General features: G+C 30.7%; 1 protein-coding gene across 13 annotated transcripts in view; it reads right to left on the minus strand.

Annotated features, from left to right (window-relative positions):
* Positions 1-17,537, minus strand: part of LOC143084924 (inositol polyphosphate-4-phosphatase type I A-like) — an 83,979-nt gene that overhangs the window by 44,370 nt on the left and 22,072 nt on the right. For 6 of the 13 annotated variants that reach the window (XM_076260993.1, XM_076260999.1, XM_076260997.1 and 3 more), the window contains 6 exons: positions 11,894-11,911; positions 6,705-6,786; positions 5,933-6,132; positions 2,912-2,969; positions 2,352-2,472; positions 568-675 (listed from right to left, as the gene is read on the minus strand). In XM_076260993.1, the coding sequence (XP_076117108.1) occupies positions 568-675; positions 2,352-2,472; positions 2,912-2,969; positions 5,933-6,132; positions 6,705-6,786; positions 11,894-11,911 (587 nt within the window). Of the gene's footprint in view, positions 1-567; positions 676-1,607; positions 1,711-2,351; positions 2,473-2,911; positions 2,970-5,932; positions 6,133-6,704; positions 6,787-11,893; positions 11,912-17,537 lie in introns of all 13 variants that reach the window. The other 7 variants (XM_076261005.1, XM_076261002.1, XM_076260996.1 and 4 more) reach the window with 4 other exon arrangements.

Consider the following 17,537-nt stretch of genomic DNA (forward strand, 5'->3'; position numbering starts at 1 on the left):
TATCATAATTTACATCCTAAAGCTTCTAGTACTTTTATTAAATTACACAATATCAAAATTTTTGAATGGCCTTTGACACTGTAAGTGTATACATAAATTACTTTTACCAGAGTCTAAACTCATATCTTTTTTGATAATTTTCAAAAATCTGTAATAAAACAAGAATGTGTCCCCAGCACAAGGATGCCCCATCGCACTTCATTTCTATGTTCAGTGAACTGTGAAAATGAGGTAAAAACTCTAATTTGGCATTAAAATGAGAAAGATCATATCTCAGGGAATATGTGTACTAAGTTTAATGTTGATTGGACTTCAACTTCATGAAAAACTACCTCGACCAAAATATTTAACCTGAAGAGGAACAGAAGGACGAACGAACAAATGGAAGGACGACCAAACCAACGCACAGACCAGAAAACATAATGCCAATAAATGGGGCATAAAAATGGCTGTTATCATTATTTATGTTTTTAAAACTGATTGACATCATTCTATTACTCCTATTTTACCCTATATTTTAGGATATACAAGTTCATTCTTTCATGTTTTTTTTTTTATAGTTCTTACTTGTATCATTGAGTTCATTAATGACTGTCATTCTCTGTAGGTGTAGATTAAGGGGAGCAAACTCTAGGTCTTTGTCACCTTTCTTGATACTAGGCTTGAAGCTAGGACCTGTAACAGTATTGTGAAGAGAATAAAGCTTAGAAATTTAATCACTATATCTTATACAATATTTCTGTAAGATCAATTTGTGGAAATTAAACATGAATTTGACTCATATTTCAAAATATATATTCATACAATAAATAACAAAGAACTTACATATTTTACTTGAATTGACTTCTGAATCTGAACACAAACATTCCTTTAAAAGACTATATTCAACATGTCTATTAGATTTTTTTTTACATAAAAATCATTAAATAAAAGAAATCATTTTAATTTTCAGACAAATCACTTTTTTTATAAAGTTTCAACTATTTTTTCACATCAAAACAATTTGAGACATGATAAAATCATATTTTAATTCAAATACCTCAAATATATATATATATATTGAATTAATCTGAATAGTATGTGTAAAATCCACAACATCAGTGCAATATATGTAGGAATAAGTTTCTTAATATGTTTCATCATTTTAAAAAAGAACATTTTATAAATTATTTTTGCACGTTAATGGAACAAATGCCTAAAAATGTACTGCAATCCTTTTTTTAAGTTAATTTTTGTTTTTATAAAATATCCATTACAACAGTTTTGATATTTGTACCTTTAAACAATAACCAATTAATTTTAAGTAACCACTTTTTGGCAGCTTTGAAAAAATTTATTGCTGCAATCAAACTTCAAGCTATAGCATGCCAGCTGACTTGTCCCTTTCCACTTTTTTTTTATTAACATGCACTTTCAATGGTGCGGTGCAACACTATAAAAGGGAGAGGTATCTTATTATTTTTCAGTTAATTTCCACACATGATTACTGAAACAACAACAACATTATATCTATCACCATAAAAAATTATTTCTATAACATTTTTTGACGATATACATGTTATAAATGTATCATAACTTGCCTATGAACAAAATAACAAACATGTTACCTTTAAATGATGAAATAAGATGATAATGTTGCTCATATAACATGACAATACTCGTGCAATGTTCTGTAGCCTCTTGACATGCATGCTGACACCTAGTGGACATCTGTTAGGGGGAGATAATTATGTTAGCAGTGACAGTACTAGCTCTATATTATGTTAATTCTGTAAATTCCATTTTTTCCTAAATTTTAGTATGATATATATTATAAATTTCTACCCATTGATATACCTCCTTGCCATTCTGATCCAGTATTTTTTAATGGAGGTTTGAGGCCCTAACTAACAATTGTTCAGGTTTTTACACCGCTTTAGAAAACAAAATCTATATGAAGTTTTGTCTTTGGGATGATTGGAATTTACAGAGTACATGTATATCGACATAGATTAATCTGATTATATATTATATACAGTTAGTTCTGGTTGAAACATTTGCTACCAGACCAATAGTTTCTTTCATATATTTTTAATAAGAAAGTTATCATAAAACATGATATTTCTTTAAAATGATGAAATTTCTGTCCCTTTCCATAAATATTTAAACAAAATTGGAGATAACATTTCTACGCCTCAAAGCTTGCTTCAAGCATGCCCCAAAGACTTCTATTAACAATTGGGCATAGTGCATCAATGAAAAGGCTTCATGCTGTAAAGATTCTTCCAAAATAAATATGCCCTTTAATGAAACATTTTTTGTTTTATATTTGAAAGAAACTCAAGATACAAATTAAGATTGGGTTGAATTACCAATATCATGGCCAGAATCTAGGTAATTGGTCAAATAATTATATGCCTGTGTATATTCTGTTACTAATGTAGCACAGAGGTCAATGGCTGTAACTTGTTCTTTCTCATACCATGACCAAAGCTATAAATATACTACATGTATCAGGTTATATACTAACAATGGCTGTAGCCAAGTTCGTTTTTGTGTTTAATCTCACAATACAATACAACATTATTCATTCCTCAAAGGATGTCTATTATGAAAATACAGTTGGCAACAGTAGACAGAATGTCAAGCTCTAGATGTGTTGCCAGGTAAAATTGTGAATAAATTCAACAAGCTGCTCATAGAAGACCCATTGATAGCATTGTTCTGTTTTCTGTTCTTTGGGCAGGCTGTTGGCTCTTTGACACATTTCCTATTTCATCAATGATGGCCATTCAAAATCAAATATGTTAACAGGAGTTATTAACAAGGTATTTTTGTCTGTGACTTGGCCAATCTTAGTACACACTGCCTTATAAACCAAGTAAAAATAAAGTATACTATAAATAAAATGTTATAGACAGACTGTTCATACCTGTCCAAGATTCTTCATTTGATCGATCATTGACTTTTCCTCATCTATCCATAGTTTTCTGAAGAAAAAAAAAGAATTTCCTGTTAGAAAAGTATAAAACATACAGAATTTTAACTTTATAATTATTCTAATCCTATAATTTTACTATCTTTCTCCTTTTCAAATATTTATAAAACATGTATGTCTGTTCCAATTCAGGAATCATTAAAACCAATGATTGTTGTTTAGTTACTGTCTTATTTATTGCGAATCCTATCATAGTTTCCACAGATTCACCTGCAAGTTACCTGTCCATTTAAAAACTTTTGTAAGTCCTATTGTCCTATCTAACAAATACAACAGCTATTGTTCTCTGTTTAGTTTATTCAATGGGACCTTTAAATTTCTTGCAAGAGAAATCTATCACTCACTGATCAATTTACCTGAACAAAAAATTGAACTGTCAATGATGGAAATACATGTACAAATAAGTAATTATGAAACTGCATGTGATGTTGTATTTATTCAACCAAAACACATTTTCAATTTGTTTGATATAAACACTGATTTAACCAGATGCTCTGCAGGGCGCAGCTTTATACGACCGCAGATGTTGAACCCTGAATTGTTGGGGCAAGTATGGACACAACATTCAAGCTGGATTTAGCTCTAAATTTGGATTGTGATTAAAAAGTTGACACAGCATAGGTTTCTGACACAGAATGAATGTGGTCTAATGAACTTAAAATATTTTTTTTTGCTTTTGAGCAATTCACTATGCTGTTGAATATTAATCCTCTCATTTTCTTTCTATTTATGAAATCTGAAATGAGAAAAATTTAACACCCACTATTGCTGAATACTGTGCAATTGAAAATTTCTTGCTATTGCACAATACTTAATATAATAATTTTGGATCCTGATTTGAACCAACTTGAAAACTGGGCCCATAATCAAAAATCTGAGTACATGTTTAGATTCAGCATATCAAAAAAGCCCAAGAATTCAATTTTTGTTAAAATCAAACTTAGGTTTAATTTTGGACCCTTTGGACTTTAATGTAGACCAATTTGAAAATGGGACCAAAAATTAAGAATCTACATACACTGTTAGATTTGGCATATCAAAGAACCCCAATTATTCAGTTTTTGATGAAATCAAACAAAGTTTAATTTTGGACCCCGATTTGGACCAACTTGAAAACTGGGCCAATAATAAAAAATCTAAGTACATTTTTAGATTCAGCATATCAAAGAACCCCAAGGATTCATTTTTTGTTAAAATTAAACTAAGTTTCATTTTGGACCCTCTGGACCTTAATGTAGACGAATTTGAAAACGGGACCAAAAATTAAGAATCTACATACACAGTTGGATTCGGCATATCAAAGAACCCCAATTATTCAATTTTTGATGAAATATCAAACAAAGTTCAATTTTGGACCCTTTGGGCCTCTTATTCCTAAACTGTTGGGACCAAAACTCCCAAAATCAAACCCAACCTTCCTTTTATGGTCATAAACCTTGTGTTTAAATTTCATAGATTTCTATTTACTTATACTTAAGTTATGGTGCGAAAACCAAGAATAATGCTTATTTGGGCCCTTTTTTGGCCCCTAATTCCTAAACTGTTGGGACCTTAACTCCCATAATCAATCCCAACCTTCCTTTTGTGGTCATAAACTTTGTGTTTAAATTTCATTGATTTCTATTTATTTATACTAAAGTTATTGTGCGAAAACCAAGAATAATGCTTATTTGGGCCCTTTTTTTGGCCCCTAATTCCTAAACTGTTGGAACCAAAACTCCCAAAATCAATCCCAACCTTCCTTTTGTGGTCATCAACCTTGTGTCAAAATTTCATAGATTTTTATTAACTTAAACTAAAGTTATAGTGCGAAAACCAAGAAAATGCTTATTTGGGCCCTTTTTGGCCCCCAATTCCTAAAATGTTGGGACCAAAACTCCCAAAATCAATCCCAACCTTCCTTTTGTGGTCATAAACCTTGTGTTTCATAGATTTCTATTTACTTTTACTAAAGTTAGAGTGCGAAAACTAAAAGTATTCGGAAGATGACGACGCAGACGACAACGCCAACGTGATACCAATATAGGACCAAAAAATTTTCAATTTTTGCGGTCGTATAAAAATTAAAAGTTGATTTCTGATCAAATTTCAACATTTTACCTATTAAAATTTGCTTTTTTTAGTCTGTTCATAAGTAAAAACTTGAAATGATAATGTTTAAATAAAGGTCTTCATAAATGTATTCTTTATAACTGAACAACCACAAAAAACATGCAAATTCTTTAAAACATAAATGCATGCAGTAGTTAAAAAAAATCAGAAATAAACTTTTTATAATTAAATCAATGCTTATATTGAACAGATTGAAAATATATTATTGATATTGAATAAATACTGTATCACATGCAGTTTATGTGAGTTTATACATGTATTTCAGTGAACAAAGAAGATATTTTTTTGGTCAGGCAAATTAATCAATGAGTGATAGATTTCTCTTGGAAGAAATTTAAAGGTCTCATCAAATAAACTATACAGAGAACAATACCTGTCGTATGTGTTCAATAGGACAATAGAACTTACAAAAGTTTAAATGGACATGTAACTTGCAGGTGAATCTATGGAAAACTATGATAGGGTTTGCAATAATTGTAATATTATAAATAAGACTGTTGTTTTATAGTCTACTATAGAATAATGGTTTTACTCATTGTTGAAGTTTATATCATGACCTGTAATTGTTTAGGTCTGTATCAGCTGGTCTTTTTTAATGGATAGTTGTCTGACTTTTTTATTTGATTTGTACATATTTATCATCAAATGATCATGCCAGAGCTTAATACGGGATATGGGTTTTGCTCATTGTTGAAGCTGCATGATTACCCATAGTTGTTACAATCCTTTCGTCTGTTGTAATATCATTGGCAATCATACCTTATCTCCTCAAATTTAATCTTTTACTATAAATGCCATTTTTTTTTTTTATTAAGAATATTTTTTTATCATTAAAATACATACATCAACTGTAATGGAATATCAAAAGCCAGTTTGGCCTCCGCCATATACTCGTGAACAAGTAATTTGACCCCGCCATCTGACGTATCAAATCTAAATGTTCGTGTGATGATACCACGATATAAGGGACGTAATGTGTCAACTCTCTTAGAACGTCTTCTGCCTGCTGACCTTTTTAACTTGTCATTTTTACAATCATCAGCCTGTGTCAATATAAACATAGGATTATTAAGCATAATATAGCTAATCTGATTGGCTAAATTTCTACTTTTAACCTTTTTTTCAGCTGTTTTCTTCTCACAAACCTAAAATTTGTTGTACACAATTTTCTTATTGTTTTTCTTTTTTTTTTTTGCTTACCATACTTTTGGATATTTAATTATCCATATAGAAGAATCAAACTAAATATATGACAGCATAGAGAGTTAAAGTAGCTAACTATTGTTTATATATCGACTGAAAAGAAAGGGTAGAAGCAACAGACGTGGGCCTAACTATACAGCGCCTACTGGCGTAGTAACACAAGTATAGGATTATCACTGTGACTTCCTAATATGGATATATTTGTTTTAAATAAAAGATTGTAAATCTTTGTGAAAGTAAGATTCATGCATTAGAAGGGATATAAATACATTCTTACAATAACTGAAAATAGTGAAGGACAGAAATATAAAGGAATTGACTAGTGTTTTGAATAATAATCATACAAGACTATTCATGAAGACAGTTCTATTTATGTGATTAACAATGCAAGCTTAAGCATTAATATACATACAGGCCCATTAGGTACAGATATATTTGTGTCATTTACCCAGGCCATAACTTTAACAGTCCCACAGTCCACAGGATCTGGTCCTCTGTAAATAGAAATAGTCTAAAATAAGTATATATTTAGGCCACAACTTTAACAGTCCCACAGTCCACAGGATCTGGTCCTCTGTAAATAGAAATAGTATAATATAAGTATATATTTAGGCCATAACTTTAACAGTCCCACAGTCCACAGGATCTGGTCCTCTGTAAATAGAAATAGTCTAATATAAGTATATATTTAGGCCATAACTTTAACAGTCCCACAGTCCACAGAATCTGGTCTTCTGTAAATAGAAATAGTATAATATAAGTATATATTTAGGCCATAACTTTAACAGTCCCACAGTCCACAGGATCTGGTCCTCTGTAAATAGAAATAGTCTAATATAAGTATATATTTAGGCCATAACTTTAACAGTCCCACAGTCCACAGGATCTGGTCCTCTGTAAATAGAAATAGTATAATATAAGTATATACTTAAGCCATAACTTTAACAGTACATCTGATACTCTGTAAATAAAAAATAGTCTAGTACAAAAAAGTATATATTCAAACATAATTACCCAGGAAATAAATTTAAGTAGTCCCAGTAGTCTTTAAGATTAGATTTTTAAAAACTGACAGTCTAAAATCATAAATTTATTATCTACCTTTGCTGTAAAGTTGAAAGAAGGGAAACATTAATTTTTGTTAAGATCCTCTTTTAAATAAATACATTACCAATACCATAAGCTTCATATCAGATAGGCTCTCCTTAATAATGAACTTGTCATTGTGAAAAACAAAATTTGAGTTATGTAATCCTGATTTATCTAACATACACAAGTTTATATGTCATCATATCTGTTTTTCTGGGAACAAGGACAAAAAATAAACCTCATGCAAAAAGTGATGCAATTGTAACGATAGCACAAAGTTCTTGGTTCATATATTATTCTAGTTTTAAAATATCTATATATGTATTCTTAACCAAACTTAAATGTGCAGTTACAAGACCTAAACCATATAGCCTATGATAATATATTGAGCATGACTCAACTAGCTTCTAAGGCTACAAGTTATATCTATATAATTGGAAACAGCCATTATAATGAATTTCTTGGAATTGAACTTTTCCGTGAAAACTAAAACAACAATGCTTTTTAAACTATAATGATTGCACTAGACATGTATGTAATATTTGCACCTGGATGCTAAGCAGATAACAATTGACCAACCTTACGTTACAGTACAAAAATTGCAAGGTGTACGCAATTTGCCAAAAAAGCAGGTTTTCATCAATCCAATTTAGTTATTGTAATAATTTGCCACAATGCACTTCTTTCAGCATAGATGAATATATTTATCAGACTCAACTTTTTGTAAGTTTTACTATGTGTGTTGATGTGTGTTTGTTTATTGTTATCCAAAAGTGTATCCAAATCCTATGGCAACATATTCATAAATCAAGTCTCAATTTAGTCTCAAATACAGGTGCCCTTACTAAATTTCAGTCAATCCTGATTTACATTTTCTGTATATAATTTTCTCTCCATCCCATAACATCTACTTAATTCTAATTCATCCAAGTCCATAGAACTAAATCTAATTATTAGGGAAACAATCAGTAGTAACTGTGTAAAATGATAATTTCAAGATAGTATGTACATCATAGAAAACTTTGTCTTGGTGATGTGAAGCAATAAATTTTGTGATATTTTTTTTTCACCCTCTAAGCAAAATAGTTTTTTGTGATGAATGTGATCAGAAAAACTTATATTGGATAATAGAAACACCCACATAAACTAAATATTGATATTTTGCTTCCTTCCTTTATCATAATTGCATGCCGATTTAACTGAAATAATGCATTTCCTTATTTCACCCATATGTCAAAAAACTAGTACAATGTGAACAACCTGATTAAATTAATTACCATACACTTATACTTATTTTGTATAATTCTCATTAATTTTTGTGTTAAAAATAACAACTGAGCCTTTTCTTTAAATGTAAAAAAAATCTCGTGGATAAACAATATTTTTTTTCACATCTAATTATATATTTGAAATCTTTCAATGAAAACAAACTTGATAACTTACTTGATCATGTTTCAGTATAAAAACAACAACAATCAATATGTTGTTTGTCGAGTGGTATAAAAACGTGATATGTGTGGATTAAACATAAGAAGGTCATTTTGTACGGCTATAAAGTTAATTATAACTTTAGTCTGAGGAATGCAGGAGGAAGTCATTCAGCAATAAAACAATGATTATCTCGAAATGAAAAATTGTAACCTTCTTTTAAAAATTATTAAATTTCTGAAGGAAATTATTGTTAATATCTATTGTTAAAATTGAGAAAGGAAATGGGGAATGTGTCAAAGCGACAACAACCCGACCATAGAGCAGACAACAGCCGAAGGCCACCAGTGGGTCTTCAATGTAGCGAGAATTCCCGCACCCGTAGGTGTCCTTCAGCTGGCCCCTAAAAATATGTATACTAGTACAGTGATAATGGATGTCATACTAAACTCTGAATTATACACAAGAAACTAAAATTAAAAATCATACAAGACTAACAAAGGCCAGAGGCTCCTGACTTGGGACAGGCGCAAAATTGCGGCGGGGTTAAACATGTTTATGAGATCTCAACCCTTGTTGTTTATAATTATTGTGTAAAACTATGTGAAGTGTTGTTTGAATTATAGATAAGGGCCTTATGACCAAGTGAGTAGATCATCTACAGTGATTGCTGAACTTTCAACACTTGGGTGTGAACCCCTCTCATAGCAAGGCGTGTTTGACTACAATCTTAATTGACAAGGATTGTCAGTGTTATCTGGCCAGACATACTGTAGATTACTATTTGTTAGATACCAATGTTTGTGGATTTTGAGGGAACAGAATAATACTGAATTGAAAGGTTAAATAAAGGTCACATTTTCACAAACATTTTAAAGTTTTATGCAGACTTTGGCAAAACCACAGAGTCAAATATCCCTGAAATTGCAAATTTTCCTCTATCCACAAAAAATTATGTATTCAAAGGTGGTTCTGATTGGCCTCCTCCATCAATTAAAAAAGGTCCCCCTTTTAAAGCCAGGGTAGCAAAAAGTTGGGTTAAAGACCAACACACAACCAAGTTATATATACTGTTAATCTTAGTTAAGTCTTTATATTAATAAAATTTCCAGTTAAACTGTTTTTATTAATCAATTATACTGTAAATCTGCTCAGACATTAATCAAATAAGTATTTTGTTAACCTATATATAAATGTTAAGTCACATATCTAATGATAAGCCATGTTCTCTAGACTATAGGCAGATTTCTCACAATGGTCTTAATGTCAAGTTACCTTGTAAAAAATTATTATAAAAGCCAACTTAAATCCCTAAGTCCAACAAATGTGTTTACCTTAAGAGATATCTATAGTTAAACAGGATAGTTTTAAGATTTTTTTTATCTCATGTATATATAGGCTCAAACATCTTCAAAATATCTCGAGTATAATCTCAGACAGCGATATCTCAAATATAGTGAGAGAAATATTAGTATAGGCTAAGAAGACATCTTTTAAATATCTCAGCTATAGTCTGTCAGAGTATACAAAATCTCAGGCAGATTTATGTCCCAAGTCAGGTGCCTGTAATTCAGTGGCTGTCGTTTGTTGATTAGTTACATATTTGTTTTTTCAATCATGTTTTGTATATAAATTACGCCGTTGGTTTTCTTGTTTTCTTGTTTTACATTTGTCATTTCGGGGCCTTTTATAGCTGACTATGCAGTATGGGCTTTGATCATTGTTGAAGGCTGTACATTGACCTATAGTTGTTAATTTCTGTGTCATTTGGTCTCTACTGTAGAGTTGTCTGATACCACATCTTCTTTTTTTTATATTATGTCAAATAGTCACGGGCAGATAAATCTCAAATATTGTCACAAAAAAAGATATCTCAAGTATAGACTAAGACATCTAAAAAATCTCAAGTATAGTCTCATTCAGATATATCTCAAATATTTTAACAGACAAATATATCTAAAGTAAGGTCTCAGACAGAGATATCTCAATAAGTTTCAATCTTTAATTTACCAATAGATATAACTCAAGTTAAGTATTACAAAATTTTGAATAATAAAATAAAATGAATTGAAAAAAAAAAAACCAAGAAAATTCAAATGCAACTTTGCTACTAGACATCTTGAAAAGGGGATACAACTTTCTAAACAACTGTGTTATAATCATAACAACATACAAATATGTATACTATGTGCCAATAGATTTTCATTATTTCCCACTGGACTTTGGACCTTTAGTACCCAGCATGCTATCCAGGAAAGCAGGATTTCATGGGTTCAATCCTTGATTTTGTTAAACCAAAGTATTATAATTAGATATTCACTGCTTCTGATCAAACCACCAAGCATTTAGGACTAAGAGTAAGAACTGGTAGGCTTTTAGCTAAAACAATGAGTCTTGAAAAAGAGGCATATTTTCTTATGCACAGTTACCTTATTGTGAACTAGCATGTTGAAAATCCAGATCTGTACGTCAGTCTAGAACAAACCATGTTAGATTTGCCACTGGACAATCCGTCATCAACATTGGATTGGCCATTCATAAAGGTTTTTTTTTTTCAAATGATTTTTCTTTACTTCTTACTGACTTTGATGCTCTTCAAATTTGTAATTTGGCTTTCCAACTGTTTTGAGTCGAGTATCACTTGTGAGTCATACGTAGACAAAATGTACCTCTAATGGCATCTCTCTGTCATAAAACTAACATAACTAAATATGTACTTGGAGTAAAACATTTGTGCTCGAAACACCAAATCCTGTACCTTGATTGGTTGAAATCTGATTCTGAGTGGGATAATCAAACAAATAATTTATATGACCAAAAAGAAAGATATCTGATATATTTTTTTCATCTTTTCATTGTAATCTAAATTATGTTATATTTATTTAATTAATACCTCTTCATCCGACATCATACATGTAAAACAGACAGGGATAGAAAAGTAGTGCATTTTAACTAAAGGTGTGTATAGATAAATAACAAAGAAAATAATCTTAGAACTAATACAGGATATCATAAAATAAAAGGTAGTTAATAGAAATCTCTGAAACACCACACTATTAGAGACAAACTAATAGGTTCACTTACAAAAATCTCACAGCACCACTGAAATAATATACAAAATCTTATTATTTTACAAACTTATACGCCAGGAAAGAAAAACTTTGGCAAATTGGTCAAGATATATATAGTTCATTATGAACTAATTTCCTGTTATATGTATAAATCACTAAGATGACAACAAAAACATCAATATTGATTAATCAGTAATTTATCTCATACATAAAAAGAAAATTGAGAAGAGGACATGAACATTAGAAATTAATCTTTCAATTCTAAGCAGTATTAATCAATATTTAATATACTTTACTTTTAGAATGATGGAATACATTTTCTACAAATGACTTAAGGTTACCATAACAACCCTTTGTTCACATTGTATAACTAATATCAAACTAATCAATGATATTTACTAATTAGATAAAGTTCACCAGATATAGAAATACAATCAGTAATTAATATACATGTATATGGTTCAAGTATATCAATGATTAATGAAGATTCAAAGGCACTGTTTTGTTTGTTAGTATATTTAAAAATCATGATTAATAAAATGTCTTAAAGTGGTTCCATTTTTATTGATTGCATGTTGGTTTTTAATGCCTCTCTCAGCACTGTTGGAAGCCTGAGTGTACAGAAAAAAACATTAGATCAGGAAAACTGGCAACCCGATTCTTAAGATTGAAGTTGAACACAACTGCCACGTGCCGGGTTCAAACTCACAATGACAGTTGTGATAGGATAGTGATATTGTAGATGAACACAATTGCCACGTGCCAGGTTCAAACTGACAATCACAGTAGTGACATGATAGTGATATTGTAGATGAACACAACTGCCACGTGCCAGGTTCAAACTGATAATCACAGTCGTGACAGGATAGTGATATTGTAGATGAACACAACTGCCACGTACCGGGTTCAAGCTGACAATCACAGTCGTGACAGGATAGTGATATTGTAGATGAACACAACTGCCACGTGCCAGGTTCAAACTGATAATCACAGTCGTGACAGGATAGTGATATTGTAGATGAACACAACTGCCACGTGCCGGGTTCAAACTGACAATCACAGTCGTGACAGGATAGTGATATTGCAGTTGAACTACCTCTAACACTTAAATTTGCCATTGAGGTCTTATTTACATTTTTAATCATTATAACAGCAATCAATATGAAAACTTTGAAATCAGACTGTATTAAGAATAAAAAATAAAAAAAAAAAATCTTCATTCATGGTTCAAAAATAAAAATTACGTTTACTGTACGAATAAATAACATTGAAAACTAAAACATGAAATAATGTTATGTACAAATTTAACTTTTGTATCAAGTATAATACAATATCTACCTTTTTGTACATTTTGTGTGACAGAAGTTCATGATAAATAATTTATATCCTGAATCACCAACAAAATCAGCAGGAAATGATCACTTTGTTTAATATCCTTGATTTATCTATACTCATGACATAGTCATAAGGTAAATAACAGTGAGTATGGTTTAACAGTAATATTATTCTATCTTAATAATCAGTACCAAAAGTTTTATACACTGTTTTAATGTCTTAGCAGTACCTGTACATGTTTTATTATATATATCATTGCCAGGAAATAAATTGATAAAAACTCCAGGGTTCACCATAGACAAAAATTCAAGGGTTGAACTTACAAAATAATTTGAATTTTTTTTTTTATACCTTTTGCAACTTTTATTACCTGTATGTACAAAGAATGTGTAGACACTCAGACTAAAACTTAACTGTATTCTTTAAAGGTTATACTTATTATCAACCAAGTTCAAGAGTGGTCCAAGTAATTCTGATGATGAAAAGAAGCTTTAAACACCCTGTCAGTCCCTGTGAAGTCCCAAAGAAGATTAAAAACATTTTGCAGAAACTCATTAAAAGAGATTTAACGCTGAAATAATGACTAATATTGAATAAGTATATTTTGCATTAGAATAGAGATAACTGTTTTTGAAGCTTTGAAGATGTCCATCCTTAGTTTTATCGTTGCAAATTAAGTTTACCAGGCGATGCAGAATCTCTTGCAGAACATAGAAAATCTTACGTATTTACTGCACAATGCAAATTATTTTTTCCATTTAGATTAAATCTTATTACACATCAATTTCACTGAATAGATTAATTTAGCCAAAAAAAAAACGTTTATAAATTTGGATGATAGGGTGAAGAAAGTTTCAGATTTCCAATTCTAAATAAACCTTCATGTACAGGTTCTTACTTATAAACAGTTGGTTGTAAGAGCTTTCTTAAGCTCATGTTTATCCTTGATTGTACATATGTGCAGTCTCCAAATAAAATTTACTTACTAATTGCAGATCTTATAATGGCAAAGTAGTGTTTTTTAAAGAAATAAAAAAGTTTATTTGACAAGATCTTAATAGGCATCAATAATATTTGCCCTGTCCCATTATGACCAATCATTTAGCCTCTGAGATTAATCAAAACATTTGAAAATTTATTTTCATATTATTAGGTACCCTAGATAAATTAAAGAACCTTAGTGAGCACGCTCACATACCCCACGTCCCCACATTGTCATTGGAGAAATTAAATAAGTATAAGAAAAAAAAATTGTATAAGAAAAAATATTGAATAATAATTTCCTGTCAATATACATAGTATGTCCTTATTATCTACAAAATTTCATGAAATTCTGTTGAGTGTTTTCAGAGGAGTTGAGATGACAAACTGTTGCAGAAGTACATTGAAGCAAATAAGTTCAAAGGGGCATAACTCCTAGAAAAAAAATTGAACCGTAATTTCCTGTTGATATGCACATCTACATAGTATGTCCTTATTATCTACAAAGTTTCATGAAATTCTGTTGTGTGGTTTGAGAGGAGTTGCGATGACAAACTGTTGCAGTAGTACATTAAAGTAAATAAGTTCAAAGGGGCGTAACTCCTAGAAAAAAAATTGAATCGCAATTTCCCGTCGATATGCACAACTACATAGTATGTCCTTATTATCTGAAAAGGTTTCGTGAAATTCTGTTGTGTTGTTTGAGGGGAGTTGCGATGACAAACTGTTGCAGTAGTACATTAAAGTAAATAAGTTCAAAGGGGCGTAACTCCTAGAAAAAAAATTGAATCGCAATTTCCGGTCGATATGCACAACTACATCGTATGTCCTTATTATCTGAAAAGGTTTTGTGAAATTCTGTTGTGTGGTTTGAGGGGAGTTGCGATGACAAACTGTTGCAGTAGTACATTAAAGTAAATAAGTTCAAAGGGGCGTAACTCCTAGAAAAAAAATTGAATCGCAATTTCCGGTCGATATGCACAACTACATAGTATGTCCTTATTATCTGAAAAGGTTTCGTGAAATTCTGTTGTGTGGGTTGAGAGGAGTTGCGATGACAAGAAACAGGACTGACGGACGGACTGACTGATGGACGGACGGACGGACAGGTCAAAAACATTATACCCTCCGCAACTTCGTTCATGGGGTATAATAAAGTGCTGCATCTTAAGATATAAGTGTTATCAAACCAAGGAGTCAGTCTGTGTTATCACAAAATGGAAATAATTGAATGAGTCATATAAAAGTAACTTTTTAAATCTATAATAAATGTTTTGGTGCATTTAAATTTTTTTTCAATATTTTTCATTTCAAAATTTAAATATTTTTTATATTTATTTATAAGTTCAAATGCCTATATAATTTATACATAGAGTACATCCTTCAAACAATATTAAAGATGAAATATTCCACAAGATCACAAGAGTAAGCCTTTACTTGTGAGAGTAAATTGTATGAAAATTAGTGAAAAAGTATATTTATCATGTTTATCATAGTTTATCAAAAAGAAAATATACTGTGAAAGTACTTTTATTCGTGGGGTACCAATTTTCGTGGTTTTCGTGGATGACTTTATCCACGAATTTAAGTGTCCAACGAAATAAAACAACCATTGTCCAAATCAAGACATGGAAAGATCCCCATCGGTAGGTTTGACAACTGATATGATCTAGAGAAAATATTGAGTACGCCAAATCTAAGAATACTTTAATGGCAGTCACAGAACTACAACCGCATGCAGGATTATACCCATTTCATCTTTAATAATCTAAACTGTACAACTTTTGATCCTTTAATTCTCATAAAAAATATTTTTTATCGATGAAAGTCAGATTTCCGGTATTGATATGCTAGTATGATAAAGTGTTCATTTTATATCCTCATAGTTCTCGTACTTATGGAAAATAATAATTTCATGCTGGGCTTGATTTTGATAAGAATTATTTGACAATTCAAGATACGTTTATAGCGTTTGTTTATGTTACTATTTTCAATAGGTGACATGTTTATGGCCTAATTAACACCTTTGATGGTCTTTAATCTGTTGATCACTTTATCATGGGTTAATAAGTGTTATCACTACGATTTACACGGGTCAATGTTTACTTTGCAATTTCCTTCAATCCAGACTATATGTAACCTTTGTTTCTAAAGGCTTTAATTTTTCAATTTTTTTTTTAGAATACTAAAATCCACGAATTTAAAAACCCACGAACATGTAAATATTGCTCAATCCACGAAAATTGATACCCACGAATTAAAGTACTTTCACAGTATAACTTTTGTAGGACCCTTTCAAATAAGTGAGTCATAAGAGCTATGTAATATTCATCAGACAAAAGAGTTCCTTTATTAAAGTAATGAAGAATGAGTACTCTGATTGAAGTCATATTTATATTATTAATGAATTAAATGTGCTATGAGGATCTTTTGTAACCACTGCTGGTGGTGGTCTCCTCCATGAGGATAGCATCAGCCAACTACTCGGTACTTCTGTGTTGACATGAGTTATCATATGGTCATAATTACAAATTAACTGTTTACAAAGACTTAAATTTTAGAAATACTAGGAATAGATTACCTTACCCGTATTTCGCTAAACCTTAACAATTTTTGGGTCCTCAATGCTCTTTTACTTTGTCCTTTTAAGCTTTTATTCTATTTGAGTGTAACTGATGAAACTTTCATAGATGTAATACTCATCAAGGGTAACACATTTCAATCTTGTGATCTATGATGAGTTTATTGTACCATTATCTTTTGGAAGCTGAGTCAAGCTCATTTTAAGTATGAGTAAAAGGACTTTGGTTTCAATAATGTTGAAGTAATATTTTAAACTTCTTCTATGACACATTATTATGTTACTGTAATATTTTGAACTGACAATGTCCTTTTGTTCCTATTTAATGAATATTACAGATTAAAATACTATAAAACACTTCTTCCTTTTCCCTATGACTTCCTTTGGCATATATTTGGTAGTTAATATAGCCAGACAATAACTTATAACCCTATTAGATAAGCTGAAGACTTGTTTAACATCTTCTGTATACCTGTCAGCTAGTTACCTGATGATCATTATTGAAGGAATCAGTTTATTCAAGCTTTAAAGGGGCATTAGCTACGAGATGCATAAAAAATTAACCTATGATTTGTTTTTTTCAATCAATAATAAAAGTGAAATAGTGAAATAATAATTCGCTTTGAGGAGTCAAAATGGTTCAATTTTGTCAAATTAAGCTAAATAATATTGGTAAATCTTTTGATGACTGATTGGATCCACTAAAAATCTTTCTTCTACATGTAAAAACGACGAGAAACATATATATTTTAATCTATAA

The sequence above is a fragment of the Mytilus galloprovincialis genome, chromosome 8 (genome assembly GCF_965363235.1).
Source record: "Mytilus galloprovincialis chromosome 8, xbMytGall1.hap1.1, whole genome shotgun sequence".
NCBI lineage: Eukaryota > Metazoa > Mollusca > Bivalvia > Mytilida > Mytilidae > Mytilus > Mytilus galloprovincialis.